Genomic DNA, 24,721 nt, shown 5'->3' with positions numbered 1-24,721 from the left:
ATTCATAAAGAAAAGGATTATTGTGAAGATTCAATAATAATCCACATGAAGTATGTGGAACAGTGCTTGGAGCATACCATTGTTGCTGCTGTGGCTATGACAACTACTACTACACTATGTTACTCCTACTGCTGCTGCTACACACTACCACTACCACCACCACCACCACTATTACTTGTACTACTGCTTCTATACTACAACTATTGCCCGGCTGCTGCTATTATTATACTACTACCACCATTGCTACTACTACTACTACGTTACTACTATGACCACCAGTACACTGCCCTCTTTTAGTATGTTTTTTCCTCATGTCACTCTCTGTTCCTTCTCAGCCTCCATTATCAGTTCTTGCTCTTCTTCTTGAACTCCTATCATATTAGGAGCATCATATTAGTATTAGAATCAGTATTGTATTAGTATTAGTATATTAGTTCTAGGGCTCAAGCCTTTGTTCTTTCCTTTTATCTTAAATCATTCCTGAGGTGATACTGGTCAGTCCCATGGTTTTAAATATTAGCTACATGTTGAATCACTCCAGCTTTAAGCTTTTTTTTTTAATTCCAATATAATTTACTACGTTCTATAGAAGGACACAAATTAAAGACCAAATGTGGACACATATCAGAGACTTGACTTGAACGACCAAAGATGGCTCTATATAAACTAGTGAGGATAAACAACACTCAGCGGTGATTGACAAGAAAAATAGGAAAGAAAGAAGAAAGATGTTTCAAGACTGTCGTCAAAGACACCCCCCAAGACATCAGGGGAACTTTGCTAGAATGATATAGAAGCCCACTTAGATTCTGCAGTCTTCTACTGGTGAAGGAGGAGGGGCCGGAGGTTCTGTAGGGCTGGCCACACTAGAAGGGACTTGCTCCAGATCCAGAGTGGAGGATATCGCCCTGGCTTCATCACTTTTCTTAGTAAATCGCTCTTTTCTGGTGGCCATGGTGACTCTGCGTCTGCTCACCTTGGAGGCCAGGTCTCCATGGGGCAGGTTGTTGCCATTGATTGTGGGGCTCTTCTGAGCCATGGCCCTGCATGCAGAGGACTCAAGGAATTTGGGTTCACCGCACCTGTGAATCTTTTGATCCCAGTTCAGCTCGGCATAGGACCCCTTCCACACTTCAGCTCATGGTCCCGGGAAGGAATGCCCCATACAGACTCCGTACCCACAGGGCAGCTACACCTCCTCCTATCTGTCAAATGTTCTTATTATCAAATTGTCTATTTCACATTTCTACTTAGATGTCTAACAGACATTTTAAATAATATGGCCAGAATGAAAGTCCTGATCTTCTCTCAGAAATCTGTCCCACATACAATCTCCTCTATTTCTGTTTATGGCAACTTCATCATTCCAGTTATTTAAGCTGAAAACCTCAGACTCACCCTTGACTCTTTTCTTCTCTCTACCATCCATCAAGAAATCATGTTCCCTCAATGTTGAAAACATACATGGGTTTTGACCAGTTCACACCATTTCCACTGCTACAATTCTAGTCTAAGCAACCATCATCTTTCACCTGGACATCCAAAATAGCCTCCATAGTAGACTGCTTGCAAAAATTGCAGCAATTATTCCCCTTGGTATAGCATACCCCATTGTAATTTACTTTTGGAGCTTCTCCTGTCAAGATGTGGAATTTATTCCTCTGGTTCTTTGATTTGTATAAACCTCATAACACACTTCAACTAATATAATATACCCGCAAGTGATGGCAGGCCAGTTTTGAGCGTAGGCTTCAAGAGATCTTGCACACTACTGCTTGTTCTCTTGAAACCCTGCAGCCATCATGTGAATAATCACTTGGCCCAGTCATCCCTAGTCCAAGCCATCAGCTAAGCAGCTCCCTGAGGCAGAGCCACCCAGCAGACCTGTAGCCAAATGCAAGCAAGACCAGTAGAACTGCCACTTCAGCCCGTTCTAATTTGCCAATCCACATAATTGTGAATTAAATAATAGTTCTTATTTTCAGACACTAAAAACTAAAAAATGGGTGGTTTTCACTAAGCAATAGCTGGTGGATACAGCTTCCTAACACATGTCCCTGCTGCTACTCCTGACCTCTAAAGTCTATTCTCAGGACAGCCGACAAAAATAACTTTTTAAAAAACATAAATCAGAATCATATCACTCTTTTTCTCAACACTCTACAATGGCTCACTTTACAGGGGACTGTAAGACTCTAATTTATATGGCTTTCTGTTATCACTCTGCCCACATCTCCTACTACTCAATCTTTTGTGTTTTCCATTCCAGCCATATTAACTTTCTTGCTATTTCTTGAATACACTGGACACACTCTTGACTTAGGAATTTGCTCTAGTTGATCACTCTGCCTGACATGCTCTTTCTTTCTAGAACCCTTTGGCTAACTCTCCCTGTATCTTCAGATGTTTTCTCAAATCTCATGTTCACAATGAGGCTTTCTCTACTTAATAAAACAGCCTGATTCTCATCCCCAACATTCCCAGTCCTCCTTTTCCTGCTCTACTTTTTTTCTATGTTTTTCTTTCACATCATCTTCTAATATAATATATAATTTACTTAATTATTATGTTTATTATTTGTTGTATGTATCTCTATTATTCAAGGTTCTCCAGAGAAGCAAAATCAATTGAGCGTGTGTGTGTGTGTGTGTGTGTGTGTGTGTGTGTAGAGAAAGAGAGACTTATTTTAAAGAATTGGCTCACCTGATTGTGGGCACTGGCAAGTTTGAATTCTGCAAAGCAGGCCAACAGGTTAAAGATGCAGGGAGGGATCCCTGGCTGGCGCAGCGGTTTAGCGCCTGCCTTTGGCTCAGGGCGCGATCCTGGAGACCCGGGATCGAATCCCACATCGGGCTCCCGGTGCATGGAGCCTGCTTCTCCCTCTGCCTATGTCTCTGCCTCTCTCTCTCTCTCTCTCTCTCTCTCTCTGTGACTATCATAAATAAAAAAAAATTAAAGATGCAGGGAAGAGTTGATGTTGCAGCTGATGTACAAAGGCAATCTGAAAACATACATCCTTCAGGAGATCTCAGTCTTTTTCTCTTAAGTCCTACAAATATTGGATGAGTCCCATTTAAATTATGGAAGGTAACTTGCTTTAATCAAAGACCAAATAATCTCATTATAAAAGTACCTCCACAGTAACATCTAGACTGGGATTTAATGAAATATCTAGGTGCCATGGTCTACCCAAAGTAATAGATAAAATTAATCACCACACTCTCTTTTGGTGAAATATAAGTTTCTTGAGGAATTAAATCTTTTTTTTTTGTCTACTAATATATCTCAAGTGCCTAGAACTATGCCTAGCACAGAGTTGCTGCATATATTAAATGAATCAATGAATGAATGATTGAGTCTTTAAAAATAAAAATAAAACTCAACAGGAATATTATGAGAGTGAGTGGAACTTGGTGAGGTTAGTCCAGAAAGGTTCCTGAAGGATGTGTGTTTTACAAATAGTTTTGAAAGGAGACTGGGATATTATTTGGCAGAAGGAGGAGTGAAGAAACTTCAGGAAATCAGAGTGATGTGTATGTTGGCTCAAAGTAGGGAGAAAGCAAACACTGAGTGCCCTCTAAGATAACCACATCATATGTAAATAAAGGGACGTTTTTCAGTTATCCCTGAAAAACTAAACACTTCCTTATTATCTCTTGAAGTTCCAGAGCCTCATTTGTCTGTCTATAATATTCAAAAATCATGGTCACTCAAAAATTTGAACTTTTTCCAAGTGAAATAAAGCATTTATACAAAGCAGATGCACGCAACATAACCTTCAATCATGATTTTCCTGTAGTCACAATAAGATTACTACAAATAAAAGAAGCCATGCCTTAGATCAAACTAGCACTTAAAAACCAGGTATAATTTGATGACTGTATTAAAGGTACCAACCAAACCTAGGCAGTTTTCTGTAGAGACAAGAATTCCTGGTGCAGATCTACCACCAACTTTACTTAGGTGCAAGATTTTCCTAATATCTGACAATCATTAGGGCACAGGGAAGTCCCAGGCACCTATTATTTCTGCCCAAATCCAGAAATTACAGATTGGCTGGAGAAGCCATTTTTAAAAAATAATTATTTCTCACTGTGGTGAATTAAATCAATGTCACAAAAATCATCTCTGGCAATCTCTGTTCATCCATACATCTCTTTACCTGTCTACCAATCTTTCTCCACATCCTCTACCAAGTTCCAATGTTTTGCACACTAAAATGATCCACTGGCATCCAAATTACATTATAAATGCCAGTCAGTCTGCTGGTCTTTGAGTCAAGGTCAGTGTGGGCTGTCTGCTAAATTCAGAATAGGGAGAGTCTGCTAATCAAGGCACATCAATTCAAACTGCCCTTCAGACTTGAGTGGTTGCAAATCTTTCTGTGAGCACAGTTTAGAAAGTGGTATTTATTTTATTTGTTTTTGAGAGGCTGCAAAGGCCATAACCTCCTCATGGGATAAACTGCCAGAATTGTATATAACCTTCAAGAACAAAAATCTCCAAAAGTCAGGCCATCTGGGGAAGGCAATGACATTTCTGAATATTCATTGTTCTCTTTTGACAGTAGCACAAAATATTGGAGCAGATTATAAGACTATGGCAAAACTTTTAAAAATAAGATATAAACAGCAATTCATTTATCCATTCATGATACATTTTTATTTAAACTATCTGTAGATTTTTTAAATCTAAATATTAATACATAAGCATATACTTAAACATTAATTTCAAAGTTGGATATTTATTCTTTGGATAGAAGGGACACAACTCAGGACATACTGATTTCCATATAAAATTCAAATGAATTTAGAACATATTTACAGAGTTGATTACTGTCATCTGCCAATGGTTAGCGACTCTTTTATTGCTAATTGAAGGAAGTAACAATGAGTATTCTGGAGCAAAGAGATACCTGAGGGCCTCTTTAGAGATTTTTCTGTATCTCAATAAAAATATCAATGTATATTAGTAGTGAACACAAAGTGTTAGTTACCCATTGCTAGTAGCATAATCCAAATTTATTCCAGAATCCCTAAAAATCTAAGATATATTTTCAAATCCTCTGGGTAGTCTAAAGTATTAAAATAAATTCTCTGGCTGGCTTTTGCAATTCATCTCCATGTTTGGAGCACATTACATTTTTTGATCACATATTGCTAGAGTCAGAAAAGTGAAGCCCATAAAAGAAAAAAGTAAAAGAAATCACATTTAAAGAAGGGGAAATGGTGAGTATTTTATTGGCGCTTATAATAAGTTTCCTGTTCTTTTTTTTTTTTTTTTTTCACTTTAACTTGCTTGGATATCAGATATCAACCCTGGTAATTTTCTTTCTGGAAATTTGTTCTACATAACAAAAGAATATCACCAATAATCTTTTAGAAATAATTTATGGACTCCCAAGCTCGTACAGTGTAATTTGTAGCTAGGTAGCCTCCCCACCCAATATTCATGAAAAATAGCAACTACTTTCACAGACTTTGTCTAGAAGTTCACTGTGAAGATATTGAATTTCTTCCAAGTTAACTTATGTTTGGGTTAGTATATGATTTCATCTAAAGTTAGATGAATTCTGGCTATTTCTTCTCCTTACTGGGCATAAAAGTTTTAGGAGGCTAAAAACATTTTTTTTAATAGAGTAGCTTGAATATTAGTGAGAATAGTAATATTTCTGAAAGCTTTTACCCCATTAGTGGAAGGCATTGTAAAAAGAATCTCTTTCTAGGCCTACCCTAAGTGGTTGAAGGAAGTGTATTTCTGATACCAGAAAAAATACCTAATTTACCCTGAAGTTAGCATCTGGTTAAGAAAAGCAGAAATGGGAACACCTGGGTGGCTCAGCGGTTGAGGGGGTCCAGGATCGAGTCCCCTATCATGCTCCCCATGGGGAGCCTGCTTCTCCCTCTGCCTATATCTCTGCCTTTCTCTATGTCTCTCATGAATAAATAAATAAAATCTTTTTTAAAAAAGCATAAGTGGTAAAGCTGTGTTCTAAACTCATCTACCCCATAAAACTACAAGTAACTTGACTCTCCTAGTGGAAAAACAGAAGTAATGAACTAATCTATACCATGCAGTCATTCATAGGATGTTAAAGTTTCAATGGTCCTTGTATATTATTCGCTTTATTCTCTTCATTTTTCATATGCTAAAAATGAAATCTGGAGGGGTGATATAACTTGTCCAAAGTTAACAGCAAGTAAACTCTTAATCCATCATCATTTATTAATTTTTCACTATTGCCTTGTACTGTCACAGGAAATATAGTATTAAATATATAGTATTCAATGTAATATTGAATTTTCATTGCCATATTAATTATAGCACTCATATTGTGCAAGTAAAAAACAAGATAAGAATAAAGTAAAACCAGGGCAGCCCTGGTGGCTCAGTGGTTTAGTGCCGCCTTCACCCCAGAGCCTGATCCTGGAGACCTGGGATCAAGTCCCACATCGGGCTACCTGCATGGAGCCTGCTTCTACGTCTGTCTATGTCTCTGCCTCTCTCTCTCTCTCTCTCTCTCTCTCTCGTCTCTCGTGAATAAATAAAATCTTAAAAAAAAAAAAAAGAATAAAGTAAAACCAGAGTCTGTCAGGTACCCTTTTTATTTTCTCAAAGTATAAGTAAGAGTTGCCAGCAAATAAAAAGCAAAAAGAAAAAAGAAGCAAAAAGAATACAAACAGAAGGCAGCCAGTAACACCCATAAACTTGTCGATAAATAAGAGGAGCCCAGAGATAAATACAGCCTGTGTGCTTATTCGTCAGGGCACCTGCCTCCTTTGTTCCCTTATAAAAGAGCAAAAATAATAATCCATTACCATATAAATGTATAGAATGATTGTTGCTGGACTGGGAAAATATTCATAAAATGATAGATCTAAAATGTTCTTAATTCAATGTGAATTGTTGATATTTGAAGACTTAAAAGGGTCATCTATTAATCTGTAAAGAGTATCAAATGTGAATCATTCCATCTAGCCTTAATTCTAAACCATTCTATCTCTTTTGAAAGACAATCAGTACAGTTCTTATCTATAGAAGCCTTTCTTCTTTGTACACTCCATTGTCAAGCTGTCTCAGCAGGAATAAATTCAACAAATGTTGGTCACTTACAATATCAGGAACTGCTAGGTACTGCTGGAGAAATAAAGATGGCTATGATACTCTCTGGCCCCAAAGATTGAAACTATCTAGTTAGGACAAATGAAGGAGTAAAGAAATATTTAGCTAATTATTCAAGTCAACTGAATAGTTTGCTCTTTTTAGAGCAAAATGGGTTATAAATTATTTTGAACTTAGTAAGTCAATAATCATTTCATATTTTTAACTTACAAATTATGTATCATGAAACTGTCCACAAAATGCTAAGTATATTTTCTGGCTCCATGTCTGCCTTCTAGAACACTTTGTTGTCATCCGAGTCCTAAAGGAATCTAGAAAAGAATATTTTATGGAAGAGAACCCATATTAAGAAGATGACATTTTGGTGGTGCCTGGGTGGCTCAGTTGGTTAAGTGTCCAACTCTTGATCTCAGCTCAGGTCTTGATCTCACGGTCATGAGTTCAGTCCCTGCATTGGGCTCTCACACTAGGCATGGAGACTATTTTTTAATGACATTTTCATATAATTAAATATTAAATCTTACTTACAGAAAGAATCTGCTTGAACAATTAAATGCCTAATGCAGAGACTTTAATTTGCTTTCAGGGAATTTGGCACTTTGCGGGGGGGGGCAATATAATACATTCAGACTTTGAAGCCAGATCCAGATTCAATCAATCAGCTCTCCTACCATTATATGTATGACTTGAGCAAATCTCATAATGTATTAACTTCTTGGATATTTAGTTTCCTTATAAACCCGGATAAATCCAGATAAAACTCCTTATGATGTTGTTGTAAGACTAAATAAGAGTAAATACATAGTGGGTAAATAAGAGTAAATAAGAGTAAATAAATAAGAGTAAATAAAATAAATAAGAGTAAATACATAGTGGGTATTCAATGAATGGAACTTATTCCACTCAACGTACTTCCACAAAACTCTCAAAACAACACCAAGTGACAAAGATTCTTATGTAGAAAAAGGAAAAATGCATTTTAAGTATCTTTCCATCTTCATGTCCCCCACCCTAGCCAGAGTAAATAAATGATAATAATCAGCCTAATAGGTTAGTGATAATAGGTGAAGTGATATCTAATTGTGGTTTTTACTTGCATTTCCCTGATGCTACATGATACTGAGCATGTTTTCATACTTCTGTTGGCCATTTTTATGTCTTTTTTGGAAAAATGTCTATTCAGGTATTTTGCTCATTTTAAAATCAGATTATGTATTTTTTTGCTAATGAGTTGTATGAGTTTCTTATATATTTTGGATATTAACCCCTTATCAGATACATGGTTTGCAAATATTTTTTCCCATTCTATAGGTTGCCTTTTTATAGGTCGATGGCTTCCTTCTATCATTATAAAAGGGCTTCCTTCGCCTCCTCTTCTATTTACCTACCACCTGAATTTACCTTCTTTTTTTTCTCCCCCGTCCTTCTTCCTGCAGGGTTTCCAGTAACATATATTGGTACTTATGAACCTGTTCCCAGTTAGCCACCTATTATTAAAATTTTTCTAATCTTGGCAGAAATCTCAAAAACCCTGGAACATTGTCAATTATTGGAATAAGACTGTCATTTATCCTGATGCATTTCTGCTCTTTAGCCTTAGGTTATTCATGCTGGGTCAGAAGAGTCCAATCCATCCCTTAGACAGCTGGCAGTTTTGGTGAAAGTGTTCCTAGTGAGATAAGAAGGCATTGTGACAATCTCACAGACTGTATTTTTCACATTTCTCTAGTTAATAGTTTCCCTTTTAAAAAAGAGAAATATATTAAAATAGAGGGAAAAATCTGAAATAAGGTCCTGTTGAATATAACTTTCCAGGATACACAAGATATTCAAGGGTGATTTGTACACCAGCCTTCATATTTCAGAACTGTAAGGGGATGAGCTCAGATCCTGTTCTCTCACATAGCATGTGCTGCAATACTTTGGCACAGATGCCCAAGATCCACTTGAAGCAAGGAGCATTAGTCTTTAATTTGTCTCAAACTGGTCTTTCATGACACTTTAATGTCATCCTTGTGCTTTTATTTGTATTAATACAAAGAAAGGCTCATTTATGAGGCCCTTTGTTTTCCTATCAGCTGGAAGAGAGGATCTGAGTAATTTAGGAAGGCGAGGTTTGTTTAGCTGGAATAAAAAGGGAAATGGTCAAAGCTGAAATTGTTTAATTCTTTCTCGCCGAGTAACTGCAGAATTACAGATGTCTCTTGAATGCAATAAATTAATTTCAGTCATGCTTGTTTATTTGTACACATGTTGCCAAAGTAAAGGCCTAATCCAAAAATTAATGATTTGAGAGTCTGTTGGGTATTCTTCTGGACCAGTTCCATTATTTTTCACAGACAGACTCTCCTACAGTACAATGTGTAGTCAGCTGAGTGATTGATTAGGCAGCTAATGCATATCAAGGCACAGTTGAACTCACAGTTTCAAGCTAAGGCAAAGTTCAGCTACTTAACTCAAGTCATCTTTAAATATTATTAAGTCTATTGGGCTCCAGTTACGTGGAACCAGAAACTAGAAAAGTTGGGTTAGTCAATGGAAATAACAACTGGTTATAAGTCCACAATCAAAAGTAATGAAAGTATTCAAGGGAAGAAACTTTTTTAACAAGAATCAGATGTTGTGTTATTGACTTTTTAAAAAATATAACAAACTTTTTCATAATTTGCCAAATAGCATCCACCTACATAAGTTAATAAAAGTACCACTGATTAGTTGGGGAGGAGGGAGTGTGATTAGTGCAAGAGTTGAAAGCAATATGTACTTGGCTAATAGGTAGATTTTGTCTTCATTACAGCACCCTTTAGTTGCTTATCTATCCTAATACCTTAGGAGGGAACACCACTACTCTCCAAGCACATGTGCACCCTGCAAACAGTATCAAGTATTGCTGCAATGGTAGTCCCTAAAAAGATTGTTCTAGTTATAAAACTGGAAAAATCATTTGCCCCCTACCAGTTCTTCTAAGAATTGTAGCTATAGGGAATCCCTGGGTGGCGCAGCGGTTTGACGCCTGCCTCTGGCCCAGGGCGCGATCCTGGAGACCCGGGATCGAATCCCACGTCGGGCTCCCAGTGCATGGAGCCTGCTTCTCTCTCTGCCTGTGTCTCTGCCTCTCTCTCTCTCTCTCTCTGATGACTATCATAAATAAATTTTAAAAAAATAATAAAAAAAGAATTGTAGCTATAATTACTGTATCTAGTGAAGTTCTCTTGCCCCATAGCAAATTTTTATTATGCCAAAACACAGCACCTTCAGTCTGCCCCTCTCCTTTTCAGGTTAGACAGGAGAATAGTATGGCCTATAAATAGATGGGCCTATAAATCCCCCTTTTAGTAACAAAATGATATATATATATATATATATATATATATATATATATATATATATATATAAAGACATATATGTCATATATATATGATGTATATATGTCTTCAAATAATAGGTACAAACTTCCTACTTACAGACAAGGACTTTCCTGTTTGCATTACCAAGTGATTAAAGGAAAGTTGACAAAGCTGGATATCATCATGATCATGATGAAGGTTTAGAGTTTAGAAACACTAAATTTTAGAGTTGACAAGCAAAACTTTATTTAGGCTATGTCCTGGCTCTCTTGAGATGGCATTCTATGTGCTATCTCTTGATTTTCCACCCATTATATGCTGTAAATTATAAGTTTTGACTCAGAAAGAATAGTTAATTTGAGAAATTTCTTTGTTGTTGTCTTACTAGCAAAAACTGCAGGAAACATTGATTTTCACTTTGGTGTTAAAATGGTGTAGGTGAGTGAGAAATCTAAGAGTTAGGGGAAACTAAGGAAATGGAAACCATCTGTAGAATCAGAAGACATTCTTGGAAAGTTTTTGAATCCCCATAGACCACAGAATTTTGTTTAAGCAGCAGAGAGACTTTTGAAGACATCTTAGCCACATGATTGGCATCCTATCTGCACATCCCTACCACTATCTTTTGGGGACATAAAGAAAACAGCGATTTTACACTTTGACTAATTAGAAAAGAAGATAAGAGCATTTGTAGTTGCTGGACATGGTAGGAGTAATAGTGGTCCTCTCCTAGCCTGTTACAGAACTCAGGTTCTGTTCCTGGAGCAATGCCATACTTCATCTGAGTCATACCTCAAGTTATTCACCAAATCATTATTTCCAGAATTTAGCATCTCTTCAGATCAATATAATACTTTCTTTAAGAAGATAAGAACTAAATAAGATCATGAATCTCCCATTGTGCCTTAGCTGCTGAGATGTTCAAAGCTAATTACTATCACTATTCTGGGTGACCTCAACATCTATGATGAAGACATATTCAACTTCTGTTGACTTCCTTACTTCTAACAATTTTAAAATTCATTGTGCTTTAACCATTGGCTACCCAGGCTGGTGATCCATCAAAGGTTCTACTTCATGATATACTGTTGTCTCAAGGTAGACACTACCATAAACTAAAACTGAATGGCCTATAAAACCATAAACCCCAGTGTATCACATCTGCCCATAACCACTAATTCTTCTATCTTCTTTCACTCCCTAGCTTCCAGAATTCTTGGTCTTACACATTTGGATCTCTCTGCTTCCTAGACCATCACCTCTTCATGGTTTCCTTTCTTTTTTTCCATCATGATGAATCATACTATAATCTTACTTGCCAGGATACTGAACACTGTAGCTCATTTTTCCCACTGTTAAACTTTGACCTTTATGCTAGTTCCTAGATCAATCCAACTATGTGCCTTCTGGACCCCACCTTTAGAAGCCAAGCACCCGTGAAAAAGCATATAAATCAAATTGGTGCCAATGCAGACTTGTGGACTTCAACTTTGGCTTGGCTTTAGCACTGCTTGACTCTTTGTGTACATGGTTGGCCAACTTATTTTTCTATAGCTGCTATTTCAAATACTACTTTCCTCTTTATGTACCACCTATCTGTTCTCCCACAGTAGTACATTGCTTTAAAAACTCAACTAACACCCATTGTATTCCTTTCTTCAGTTCCCGACCACATTTCAAGTCCCCTGTTCTCAAGATTCCTTTGAAATTGCTCTAGTCAAAAATTTTAATGTCTTCTTTGTTGCTAAAACCAATGGGTATTTTCTAAACCACATCTTACTTAATCTGTTCATACTTCTTTCTATATGAAGCTCTCCTCCCTTGGCTCTTGACTTATTTTTCTTCTATCTAACAGCTCCTTCTCAACTTCCCTTCAAAATTTTTCTTCCTTTGCCTGACCTTTAACTACTGTTATTTCCTAAGTTTTATCATCTTCTCTCCCCTTGATCATAGCCTATAACATACTAATCCTATACTAATAAAGTACCAAATGTATACCACCATCTTACCCTTTTTTCCTAGGTTCCAGACACATATATCTCACAATTTGTTGGCAATTCAGCACTGGTCTTTGTTATTAGCAATAGTTAGTTCAGCCTCAAAAGCTCATGCTATTGGGCCCACACATACCCTTTAACCTTGAGAACATTGCTACTCCATTCACATGTCCATTTTGACAGCACTGGGGAGTCAATGGCACACTCTGGCTGATATCTACTGTCAAGTCATTTAGATTAACTGATATTTAGTGTCTCTTCTGTGATTTTTGGTAGATACCATAAGATATAAAGATATTCACACTTCATGTTCACTCCCATAGGTCCACTATCTATAGTTTGAAACTTTCTCATTTCCAGGTTCCTGAAGATGAAGCCAAATCATTTGGTGCTGCCAGTTAAGTCTGTGTATACTATATATATTCCAACCTCAGGCTTCTTCTCTTTCTAAATAAGGTAAATAATGAGATCTGCTGCTTGTAGCTCTGTTTGTTATGAAGACTTTCCTTTACCGTTGACTTTCAAAGCCACACTTGAGTGAGGATATAGTGCAGCCATCATCCATTTTTGACTTGCATTCACATTCCTAACATGATCTATCTGGAAAACAAGTTTGGACTTTTTTTTTCTTCCTTTATTCCGTGGTCATAAAGGATTCTCCCATAGATGTAAACTGAGGAAGGCACAAGTGCAACAGTAGTAGATGACATGGAGGTCTGGGCTACCAGCTCATAGCACCTTCATTTCCTCTACTGATCCTACTTGTGCTTTTCTTGAAAGCCCACTTCCATCTTAAGATTTACTGATGTTAGGCCCACTTGACTTTTTGGGTTTGATAGGTTTGACAATACTCATGAGAGTAGTTCTGGCAATATGGTCATTTGATGTCCCATGGTGAAGTGCTCTATCTCCACCAGGGCCCAATAGTATACCTTAAGCTATTTTTGAAAGGTATATAATTTCATACTATAGATGGCATGGCTGAATTGAAGAGGTCTGCACTATGATTTCCCCAGTGAGGCTTGCCATAAACTCCATACAGTGTCTTTTCCCATCAGCTATTCTTCTAATAACATACTGTCTTACAGATCATATGGTCAGTGCAGTAGATCTTTTGCACTGTAACTTGGAACTAATGACAAGTCTTTTCCTGCTCTGGACCCCTTTCAAACCTGGCAGTCTTAGTGTCACAAACCATATTAGTTGGGGCAATATTAGTAGGATTGGAATTGCTACTTGTGTGGGAGGTACAATAAGCAATAAATGCACCTTTGAAGGGGATTTCCCAGCATGCCCTAGATAACCAGCTACGTAAATGGTGGTGGGACCCTGAATTTCTAGAAGTTTTATCTCCCATCCTCTGAAGTGCTTGTATCTTACCAGGCCTTCAAATGTACTTCTACTTTGTACTCATGTGATCTGATTGGTATGATGTCATTGATGTGATATTCTGCAAAATGTCTAGTGAACTCATGTTTTTTAGACTATATGATGACAAAGACCAGCTATATCTCTGAGGGAAGACTGAAGATATATATTGTGGTTTGTTCCAAATAAGACAGACTCATCTTGAACCCCTTTTCTGATAGGGATAAAAAATGATTCGTTCAGCAAATGAATGGCAAATCACCACATTCTCAGATTTGTGTTATTCTGATCCAGTAATAGGTACTACATCTGACACAATAGCTTTGATAGGGGCTATTCTCTGGTAGATTTCACAGTAATCTATTGTTATCCTCTTGATTTGTCTGAGTTTTGCAGGAGCCAGTATCCTGAATTAAGCAGGGATGTGACAAGAGGTACCAATACCTCTGTACCTTTTAGGTCTTTAAATATATCTTTGGTTTAACCTCTAGATATGATATTGTTTTTTATTTACTCTTGAATTAAGTAGAGACAGCTTCAAGGCTCCACTTGACCTTTATCACTATGGCTCTTACTCCAGAGGCCCAGGACCAATACGGGTTGTCACAAGTACCAATTAATTTATTTCAGTTATGCATTTGGGTCTAGCAAAATGGCAACATGATAGCCTATGGATCCAATAGACCCACTGGGAGCCAGATGAGGACCAGATCTCCATTTATCACCTACTCCTTACATTCTCCCACTCTAACCAGGGCCCATGAAGACTACTTCAGGTTAGTAGATATCAGCATCAACTCAGACCGTGTGTCCAAAAGTTCTCAAAATATATGTGTATTTCTCTTACCCCAGAGTACATTTACCTGAGTAAATGGCTATAGATCCCTTTGAGAAGGACTAGCGAATTACGATTGTGCATGTTTGTTATACTATTCCAAATCCTTCTTCCTGGCTACCTGACTCTTCAGTTAGAGGATTCTAGCTCTAAGAACTGCCTCAGATCTGAAAACTAGTAAATTGCCCAGTTTTGTGATTACCTGTCCTTGATTTCTTTTGCCATTAGGGAGGCCATGTACTTTTAACCCTATCCATAACTCTCTGTTAGCTGCCTCCATGCCTCCTTGCCACTCATTATTGTCATTGCATGCACTTGGGGTCTCTTGGTAAAGTGGTGCCACCTGGTCTCTATTGTTTCAGAGTCTTATCATCTACATTACTGTTTTAAGCTTAGTTCTACAACAGTATCTCTTACCATCCCCCTGCCACCAATGGAGCTTCTGAGTGATGTTAGTACCCTGCTCACCAGCACATGCTTTATTGCTCGAATAAGTGGTATATCCTCCAAGCTTTCCTGTGTAACACAGTCTTAGTGGGTTTTCTGCCTTATGGCATACGCATTCCAGCATGCCCACTTCTCTGAACCTTCCAAAATCTTCCTTTCCATCAGCCATAGCATTTTAGCACTCCAGCTCACTTAGAGTAATATGGCCTCACTTAGAGTAGGCCATAACTTTCCCTTGCTTTTAGGGGGAAAACTAGTGTGCACCATCTCCAGGGTGTTAAATGCTGTACCCTAGCAATGTGATCCCAAATTAATAACCTCTCCATTTTTCAACCTATGCTCCTTCTCTCTTGATCAGTACCCTAAGAATCCAGTCCAATGCATATTCTCCAAGCTCAGGTCATTGGTGGGCGACCCAGCCCCAAAATCATATTCCAGCATCTGCTTTCTCAGAGCACTCTTGGCACCAACTACTGAAGTTTGTATTCCCTGGGAAGCAGCCTCCAAGACAAAGATTGGCATGTAGGATGTTAGTAGGTATTGTTCTTGGGATCAAGACCTGTGGAAAGGATGGGAAGAAGAAAGATCAGTCAAGGGAAAAAGCAATGTGGGATACAGCCTCAGGAGAGGCCTCAGCTGATCCTCTGGGTTATTCTGAAGGTGAGATCATTCTGTAGAGGTCCCAAGTTGAGGAGAAGGGACAAAGGCTTTATAGCTCCTTCACGTTGAATATTGGCCACCGTCGAAAGGGATTATGGCACTGAGTAAGGCTGTTCTCTTCAGCTGAGGCAAACCCTGAAGAAGGCTGACAGCCAAAACTATTTTTGATAGCATATCCAACAGCCAAGGTAATAAATCGTTCATTCCTGAAGGGGAATCTGGGTGGGGCATTGCAGCCTCCACTACACATAGTGTTAGAGTATACTCATACTAGACAAGGCATGTCTGCAAGATCTTCCATTTATCACCTTTCCAAAATTAGATGAGGTTAAAAAATCTCTGGAGGGCATCTGACAATCTGATCCAAGGGCTTATGAATCAGGGAAATTGATACCAGTTAAAAGCGTATGACTAGGTTTAAGCCATAGTCTATTTCCAGAAAAGAGCTTCACGAACTTTTTCTTCACACAAAATACTATGTCTCTCACAATTGTAGTTGGGAGCATCATAAGTTCTGTCTTAAATTTGTGTCAGTGAAATTGCAAAAGCTTAAAAGAAGTTGATTAAACAATGTGTTATCTTCTTGCCCTGAAGATGGACCCGAGGTCAATCAAAGTTTTACTCATGATGAAAATAGGGGTAAGAAGACCAGAATTGGGATATATGCTACTTTATAAGTGGCATGTTTATTTAGAACCTGTGGCCCAGGGATTACATGGGCTTTGAGGAGAACCTAGACAATGTTAACAGGATAATTCTGAAGAAAAGCAGAAGGTATAGCTCATTTATAAGAAGAGCAAGTTAGGGACTTCTAGCCAGATGGTGAAGACTGAAGTATGATGTGGGAAACACATGAACAATGGTCCTGTTATCTCAGAATTTTCCTGCATCTTTCAATAAATGTGGTCTCCTAAGTCACTAATCCAAAAAACAGTGAGAATATTCTTGAAAATCTCAAATGCTAGAGCCTTGGGCTAGATAGTGAACCTGATCTACTAATCAAAGTTCAGCCCATCCCAATGAATTTATTACTGTCACAACCTGGAGCAAATTACTATCTTCAGGAAATCCACTAGAATTTTAACTCCCCCTTCAGAGATCTGAACCTTAACATGTAGCAGAATAAGTTCCAGGATTTGAGGAGCAAGGAGAGGGTGGGCCAGAATCACCAGCATCAAGAAATACTCTTCCTCTTGGTAGGGATGGGAGAGATGATAAGTGAAATGTGATCCTTCTGCCAGTCTCATCTCTGACATCAAGGCAAAGCACCAGCCTATAGAAGCAGTGTTTTTAGTTTTTATTATGCATTCATTGCATAGAACAATCCTAAGATTTTCCCAGAGCAGCAGTCACTACATAATTCAGCTTCTTTCCCAAAGAAGCTGAATTATGTAGTGTAACTGAGACTTGACCTCTACAAAACTCTTTCATGGTATTGATAGCCAACTTCAGAACTATTAGTATGTGACTTAGTGTGGCTGAAAAATAAACTGATCACTTTGTTACCCTTTCTGAGCACAAAACCAAGAGAGCTATAAGGTGCTGAGCACAAAACCAAGGTTACTATGAATGCAGAATTTGGTTCATCCTAAAATAAGCGCATCCTCATAAGAAGGTACAAAACATTCTTCAGGTTATCAGGATCCCTCTGAGATTGGTAGTAGTAGAGATCAGGGTTTTGATGAGGTTGGCTAAAGTAATATTGAAATGAGTGATGAAAAAAAATGAAATGAGTGATGACTTCCTCCTACATTTGATCTATGTCACTAATAGTCAAGCCCAAGGATCAATCCAGTGACTTTCAAAGTGGGAGCTTGAAAAGATTTCTTATGACAACAGTACCCAGGGGTGGGAAGGAAGTAATAAGGGGACTTTTGTGTCTCCCAACTCTGAACCCTTGGGGCAAGAGGAAAAAGTTAAAGGCTCTGAATAGATTTATATAAATCTTTGTCTTAAATTTCTTCACAAGGACTCCATCTTCTAGAGTAATGGTTCTTAATCCTCCCATTTTTATAACAAATATTTTTCCATGTCCTTTTTATTATCCTCATATATAATTTACATAAAACATAACCTTCCTATACACATTTAAAACAAAACAAAGCAAAAAAACCTAGAATTCTCTTCTAGCCGTATTATAGAGAAAATTTTTAAAGTAACATAATAAAAAAGTAACATAATAAAGTATCTTTCAAAAGTAAATACCTAGACACAAAACCACTAAAAGACCTAATAAAGTAGACATATGTTTACACCTATATGTTAAGACACCACACATGTGACAATTACAAATGCTGACTGCTATACGTCTACGAACTGCAAAGACAAATATCAAGAATGGTTTTATTGTGGCAAGTTTTTCTGCAATTGTGCATAATGTCTGTACATTTTAAAAATACTTTTTCTCTCAATTTACAGGGTAATGACCTTCCTGAAATTTCAGTTTATGTTAAATTGCATAAAAATGCTTGGTATTTTTATGTTTGGTTCTGGAGATTGGTTCTGGACCCAGATAACGATAAATAGGTTTTTCACCTACATAAATGTTTCTTGGATGTGGGACATTTCTTCATCACATAGAAATGCTCCATGAAGAAGAAGACATCTAGCACCACTGGCCCCTACCCAGTAAATGCCAATAGCACTTAGCAATCATTGTGACAACCAAAAAATAACACCCTCTCTCAAATTTCCAAAATGCCCCTGGCAGCCGCACTTCTCTGTAAAGAATCCCTGGTCTGTAGAATGAAGTCCAAACTCCCTAGTTGTCTTATCTCAGGCTGCCATAACAAAATACCAGAGAGTAAGGCAACTTAAGCAACAGGAACTTATTTTCTCAAAGCTCTGGAAGGTAGAAGTCTGAGATCAGAGATCAGGGTGTCAGCATAATCAAGTTCTAGTGAATATATTCTTCTAGCTTACAAATGGTTGCCTTCTCAACTGTGTCCTCACATGGTACAGAGAAAAAGAGAACAATCTCTGGTGTTTCTTCTTATAAAGGCAAAAATCCTATTAGATCAGGACCCTACCCTTATAGCTTCATCTATTTTAGGTAGTATTTTAGGTAGTATTCAAGAAATCTATAGACAACTGGTTCCTAGACTATAGAAAATTCAGGGAATTAAGATACATGAAATAACATCAGGTCTTTTAAAAGGACAAATCATTGGTAACATCAGAGTTGGGTTGAAAAGGAACAAGTAGTGGAGGTTTAGGAAGAGATCAAAGGGATGGAAATGGAAGTACTCATCATGAACCACAAGCTCAAAATTCTGTAGATACCTGAAAGCTAGCCCTGTACTAATATTTCTCAAAGTTACTAACTTTGTCTTTTTAAAGCAAAAAATAATAATTTTTACTTATGCTGTTTAAACCTTACATGAGGGGGATTCCTGGGTGGCACAGCAGTTTGGCGCCTGCCTTTGGCCCAGAGCACGATCCTGAGGTCCCAGGACCGAGTCCCGCGTCAGGCTCCCTGCATGGAGCCTGCTTCTCCCTCCTCCTGTGTCTCTGCCTCTCTCTTTCTCTCTCTACATCTATCATGAATAAATAAATAAATAAATAAATAAATAAATAAATAAATCTATAAATAAATAAATAAATAAATAAATAAATAATAAACCATACATGAAAAGTTTAAAGAGAAAGTAAAAATTACCAAAATTTAAAAACCCTGAGGTAAACACTTTATATTTTGGTTAGCATTCTCCCAGTAATTCTTCTACGCAATTATACATTTTTAATAAAAATGAGTGATTAGGCAGGAAACAACAGATGTTGGAGAAGATGTGGAGAAAGGGGAACCCTCCTGCACTGTAGGTGGGAAAGTGAACTGCTGCAGCCACTCTGGAAAACTGTGTGGAGGTTCCTCAAAGAGTTAAAAATAGATCTGCCCTACGACCCAGCAATTGCACTGCTGGGGATTTACCCCAAAGATACAGATGCAGTGAAATGCCGGACCACCTGCACCCTGATGTTTCTAGCAGCAATGTCCACAATAGCCAAACTGTGGAAGGAGCCTCGGTGTCCATCGAAAGACGAATGGATAAAGAAGATGTGGTCTATGTATACAATGGAATATTACTCAGCCATTAGAAACAACGAATACTCACCATTTGCTTTGACGTGGATGGAACTGAAGGGTATTTTGCTGAGTGAAATAAGTCAATTGGAGGACAAACATTATATGGTCTCATTCATTTGGGGAATATAAAAAACAGTGAAAGGGAATAAAGGGGAAAGGAGAAAAAATGAGTGGGAAATATCAGAAAGGGTGACAAAACATGAGAGACTCCTAACTCTGGGAAACGAACTAGGGGTGGTGGAAGGGGAGGTGGAAGGGGTGTGGGGGTGATTGGGTGACGGGCACTGAGGGGGGCACTTGATGGGATGAGCACTGGGTGTTATGCTATACGTTGGCAAATTGAACTCCAATTAAAAAAATATGTAAAAAATAAATAAATAAATATAAATAAATAAATAAATAAATAAATAAAATGGGTGATTATTTTTCTTTTTCTAGTTAGCATGTAAAATGGTTTTTAAGATCCAGTGATTGCAAAATGGACATAATTTACTCTGGGAAACTTGGCTTTCAAATAGCATGCATTTGATTAAATAAAGTATAGACTCTCCTTTGGTTTTATTGCCTTTGTGAATAAATAGCCTTGCAACTCTTGTGCTTTGGTTGGGGGTGGAGAGTGAGCATGCCCCCTTAAGTTTTTGGTTCACCTTTGTTTTCACTGAACTATAAACCTGGGAGAAATATTAGGGTGAGAAGTCATGGCCACTTGTCTTTTCTTTAAATCGTGAATTAAAACTTCATGAAAACCCAAAGACAAAGCCCTCTGCTCTGATTTTGGGGTTGGGTGGGGTTGGTTGACCCTGCCATTCTTCCCTACTTCTTCTCAGTGCTTGAGGCATCTCCTTGTGCCTCTTGCTTACCCAGCTACCTGTAGCAGGTCCTCAGCTCCTGTTCCAAGTGAAACTTGAAGGTAAGGTCACTCCTTGGTTATAAACCCTTGGTTTCTGTCCCTTTCATGCAGAGGAAATAGCCCTACACTGAGAGTTGTAATAAGTTAGGTCTCCTAAAATGAGGACCTGGATAGTTGACTTACAAATATGCTCCCAGATCTAAGAGTCTGTGAGTTTCTAAGGCAGAAAAGCTCTGCAAAGGCAAAGAAGTTTCTGTTTTGTTCTCAGGAACCCTTAGGAGCAAACTTAGAAGTGAATCTTCCAGACCAGGGTATGTAATGCAGCTCATCTGTTCTACCAATAATGGTATTGGCAACTCCCCCTACTTCTTCCTGTTGTGTAGTTTAGTTCCAGAGTCAAATATTTTCTGCTAATATGCCAAGAAAGCCCAAATCTCCTAATCTGGTGCTGGGGGGGGGGGGGAAAGACACAGACTCAGATGTAACACATCATTTTCCCCAGGCTATCTCAAAGGACGGTTGTTTGCCCTGATACTAAAATAGAAGATAAATGAAAGGATATGCAATAATATGTTTAGATGCCACATTGGACATTAGAAATATTTATGACCTACCCAGACATTTCACAAATAAAGAAACTGAGATTTCATAAGATCATTGTCTTAAATTGGATCAACTAGCTATATAGCTATTTGAACCTAAAGTAGAAGAAATCTCTTGACAACTTGGTTAGTGCTTTCCCTCCTGAAGAGTTCTGCTTCACACACAACTATATGCTCTCTCAGATAACATATATGAATACATACATATATATAAACTCATATATGTGAATATATATTCAAAATACACATATGTTTATAGTCAGCAACCATTTCTGGCATTTATGTACACATAATGGGGTGTCTGGGAATATTTTACTTTCCTCATCAAAAGTACCCATAACTGCTTATTCTGAACATCTGGAATAAAGAAATTCTAAACAAAAGGCAGTGTGCATAATGCCAGGCACACTTAATCCCTCTTTGAATGAATTACCAAGATCAGTGTGAAGGAAAGAATTCAGTAGACCTAATAGAACTGATCTTCAATATCACAGCTAATATATTGCAACACAAAAATCTCCCTTGAATTAGATTTATCATAAGGAAGCCCTGTCAGATGGGCTGAAAATAAGCCAGAGCAACACATTCCAAAAGCGTGATAAATGGCCATCCCTGGACAGGGGAAGGTGTCCAGTAAGGGCTCTGTGGTATTGGAGTGGAACCAGGTTATTTTAATATCTTTATTCATGGTCTGGTAAAGGGCAGGGAGTAAACCATATCCCCTGCTAGTTTGATAAATGTGTTAAGTTGGCAGCTGTTTAAAATTGCAGTGATAGATGATATAATGCACCACGAAAAAGAGGGGCTAGAAATATGGCAAAAAAAAATGTGAAATGAAATTCAACTTGGAAATATGAATGCCGATACAATTGGGAATTATAATATGAAACAGAAAAAGGGTCCAAAATCTGGCCTGAAGGGAGAAAAAAAAAAAGAGCAAGTGACAAAAATCACAATACTTTTTATTCCCAAATAGGATCTGCCACTTCCAAGAGTGGAGATTAAAATTTAATGTATTTGCAAATATTATCAAACCAGAATGTGTTGCCAAGAGAGGTAGTGTCACAGAGGGGCACATCAGGTCAATAATCATGTGAGGCCAATCTAATAGCATCATGAAATGAACTGGTTGCGCTTCCAGAAAAGCCAGGAGAATTGCATTAACAGATCTATTAAGTGGCCTCAGGTGACTAGACACCGTTCACAGTAGAAAGATTTTTGGACTCCAGGAAGATGAAGTGGGTGGAAGGTGACATGCATTTTAATGGTCTGCCTGTGACAGTCAACCTGTGTGTGATTAAGACTCAAAGCATTAAAATGAACAATATAATCCCTCAAATAAAATAAAATGCTAATGCCATGACTAAGTATGATCACTAGGCATAAATCAATCATTCCAATAAATATTTTCTTATGATTCAAACACTACATCTCCCAAATAGTACTGCTAATGAGCAGAAGTGATGTGAAGACCTCAAGTGAAACCCTGGATGAATGGACTTGCCAGAGGATGAGGGGTTTTTATTAAATCTCTCTTTTAAGTTATTTTGGGGGATTGATTGATTACTTGTTAGTGAAGTATATTTGGCATACAATATCTATTAGTTTCAGGTGTACATCACAGTGATTCAATATTTGTATACATTACAAAATGATCCCCATAATAAATATATCATCTGACAGCATATGAAGTTATCACAATGTTATTAACTATTGTCCCTGTGCTGTACATTATATCCTCATGACTTCTTTATTTTATAATTGGAAGTTTGTGCCTTTTAATTCCCTTCACCTCTTTCACTCACCCTCTAACCTCTCTCCTCTCTAGTAACCAATAGTTTCTTTCCTGTATCTGTGAGCCTGTTTCTGCTTAGTTTTGTTTGTTTTGTTTTTTAGATTCTACATACAATTAAATTTATAAGGTATTTGTCTTTCTCTGTCTGACATTTCACTTAGTATAACACCCTCTAGTTCTATCCATGTTGCTGCCAATGGCAGTATTCTCAGCTTTTTTGTGGCTGAGAAATATTCCATCATGTTATATACCATATCTTTGTTAGTCATTTATCTGTTGATGAACACTTAGGTAGCTTCCATTTCTTGACAAATAATGGTTTGGTTTCCTGTAAGTAATGCTACAATGAACATAGGGATGCATATATCCCCTCAAATTTGTGTTTTTTGTTTTCTTCAGATACATACACATAAGTGGAATTGCTGGATCACAGTAGTTCTATTTTTAATTTTTTGAAGAACCTCCATAGTGTTTTCACAGTGGATGCACCAATTTACATTCCCACTGACAGTGCAGAAGGAGTCTCTTTTCTCCACATCCTCACCAACACTTGTTATTTTTTGTCTTTTTTTTCCCCCTTGTAAACAGCAGATTGTTTGTTACAAGACTGGTTGTATGTGTTGGGGGACAACTATTCATGTGTCTCTAATGTTTCTTCATATTTTGCAAGGGGGACATGATCTTTTCAAGACTGTGTCAATAGCCAATCTGAGAGGAGTGAGATGATACCTCATTGTGGTTTTGATTTGCATTTCTCTGATGATGAGTGATGTTGAGCATCTTTCACGTTCTTGTTAGCCATCTGTATGTCTTCTTTGGAAAAATTTCACTCCCTCTGCCCATGTTTTAATTGAGTTGTTAGGGTTTTTTTTTAATATTAAATTGTGTAAGTCCCTTTTATATTTTGGATATTAATCCCTTTTTGGATGTATGATTTGCAAATATCTTTCCCATTCAATAGGTTGTCTTTTATTTTCTTGATAGTTTCCTTTGCTATGCAAAAGCTATTTAGTCTGATATAATCCCATTTTTTTAATCTTTTGTTGCCCTTACCTGAAGAAACTGGTTGGAAAAAAACAACTAAGGAGGTAGGGAGAGAGAGGGGAAGAGGGAGAGAATGGGAGCCAAGACTGATGTCAAAGAGTTTATTGCCTGTGTTTTCTTCTGGAAGTTTTATGGTTTCAGGTCTTACATTCAAGTCTTTAATTCATGTTGAATTCATTTTTGTATATGGTATAACACAGTAATCCAGTTTCATTCTTTCTTTCAAAAAGATTTTATTTATTTATTTGAGAGAGAGTAAGTGAAGGAGAGAAAGCACAAATGAAGGAGGAGCCGACGGAGAAGTAGACTCCTCATTGAGCAGGGACCCCAATGCAGGGCTCCTTCTAAGGACTCTGAGATCATGACCTGAGCTGAAGGCAGATGATATAACCAACTAAACCACTCAGGCACCCCTCCAGTTTCATTCTTTTGCATGTGGCTGTCCATTTTCCCCATCACCATTTATTGAAGAGACATTTTCCCCATTGTATATTTTCACCTCCATTGTCTTAGATTAATTGGCCATATATGTGTGGGTTAATTTCCAAGTTCTCCACTCTATTTCATCAA

At 37.7% G+C, this 24,721-nt stretch overlaps 1 protein-coding gene across 1 annotated transcript; it reads right to left on the bottom strand.

Moving 5' to 3' along the window:
* Window positions 1-786: 786 nt before the first annotated feature.
* Window positions 787-1,039, bottom strand: MYOCOS (myocilin opposite strand). The gene has a single exon (XM_077894319.1). The coding sequence runs from the start codon at window positions 1,037-1,039 to the stop codon at window positions 803-805; it is 237 nt and encodes a 78-aa protein (XP_077750445.1). The 3' UTR covers window positions 787-802.
* Window positions 1,040-24,721: the final 23,682 nt, after the last annotated feature.

This window comes from Canis aureus, chromosome 4, assembly GCF_053574225.1.
Source record: "Canis aureus isolate CA01 chromosome 4, VMU_Caureus_v.1.0, whole genome shotgun sequence".
NCBI lineage: Eukaryota > Metazoa > Chordata > Mammalia > Carnivora > Canidae > Canis > Canis aureus.
The sequence above is the reverse complement of the archived record's forward strand: the minus strand, read 5'-3'. Positions and strand labels throughout refer to the sequence as shown.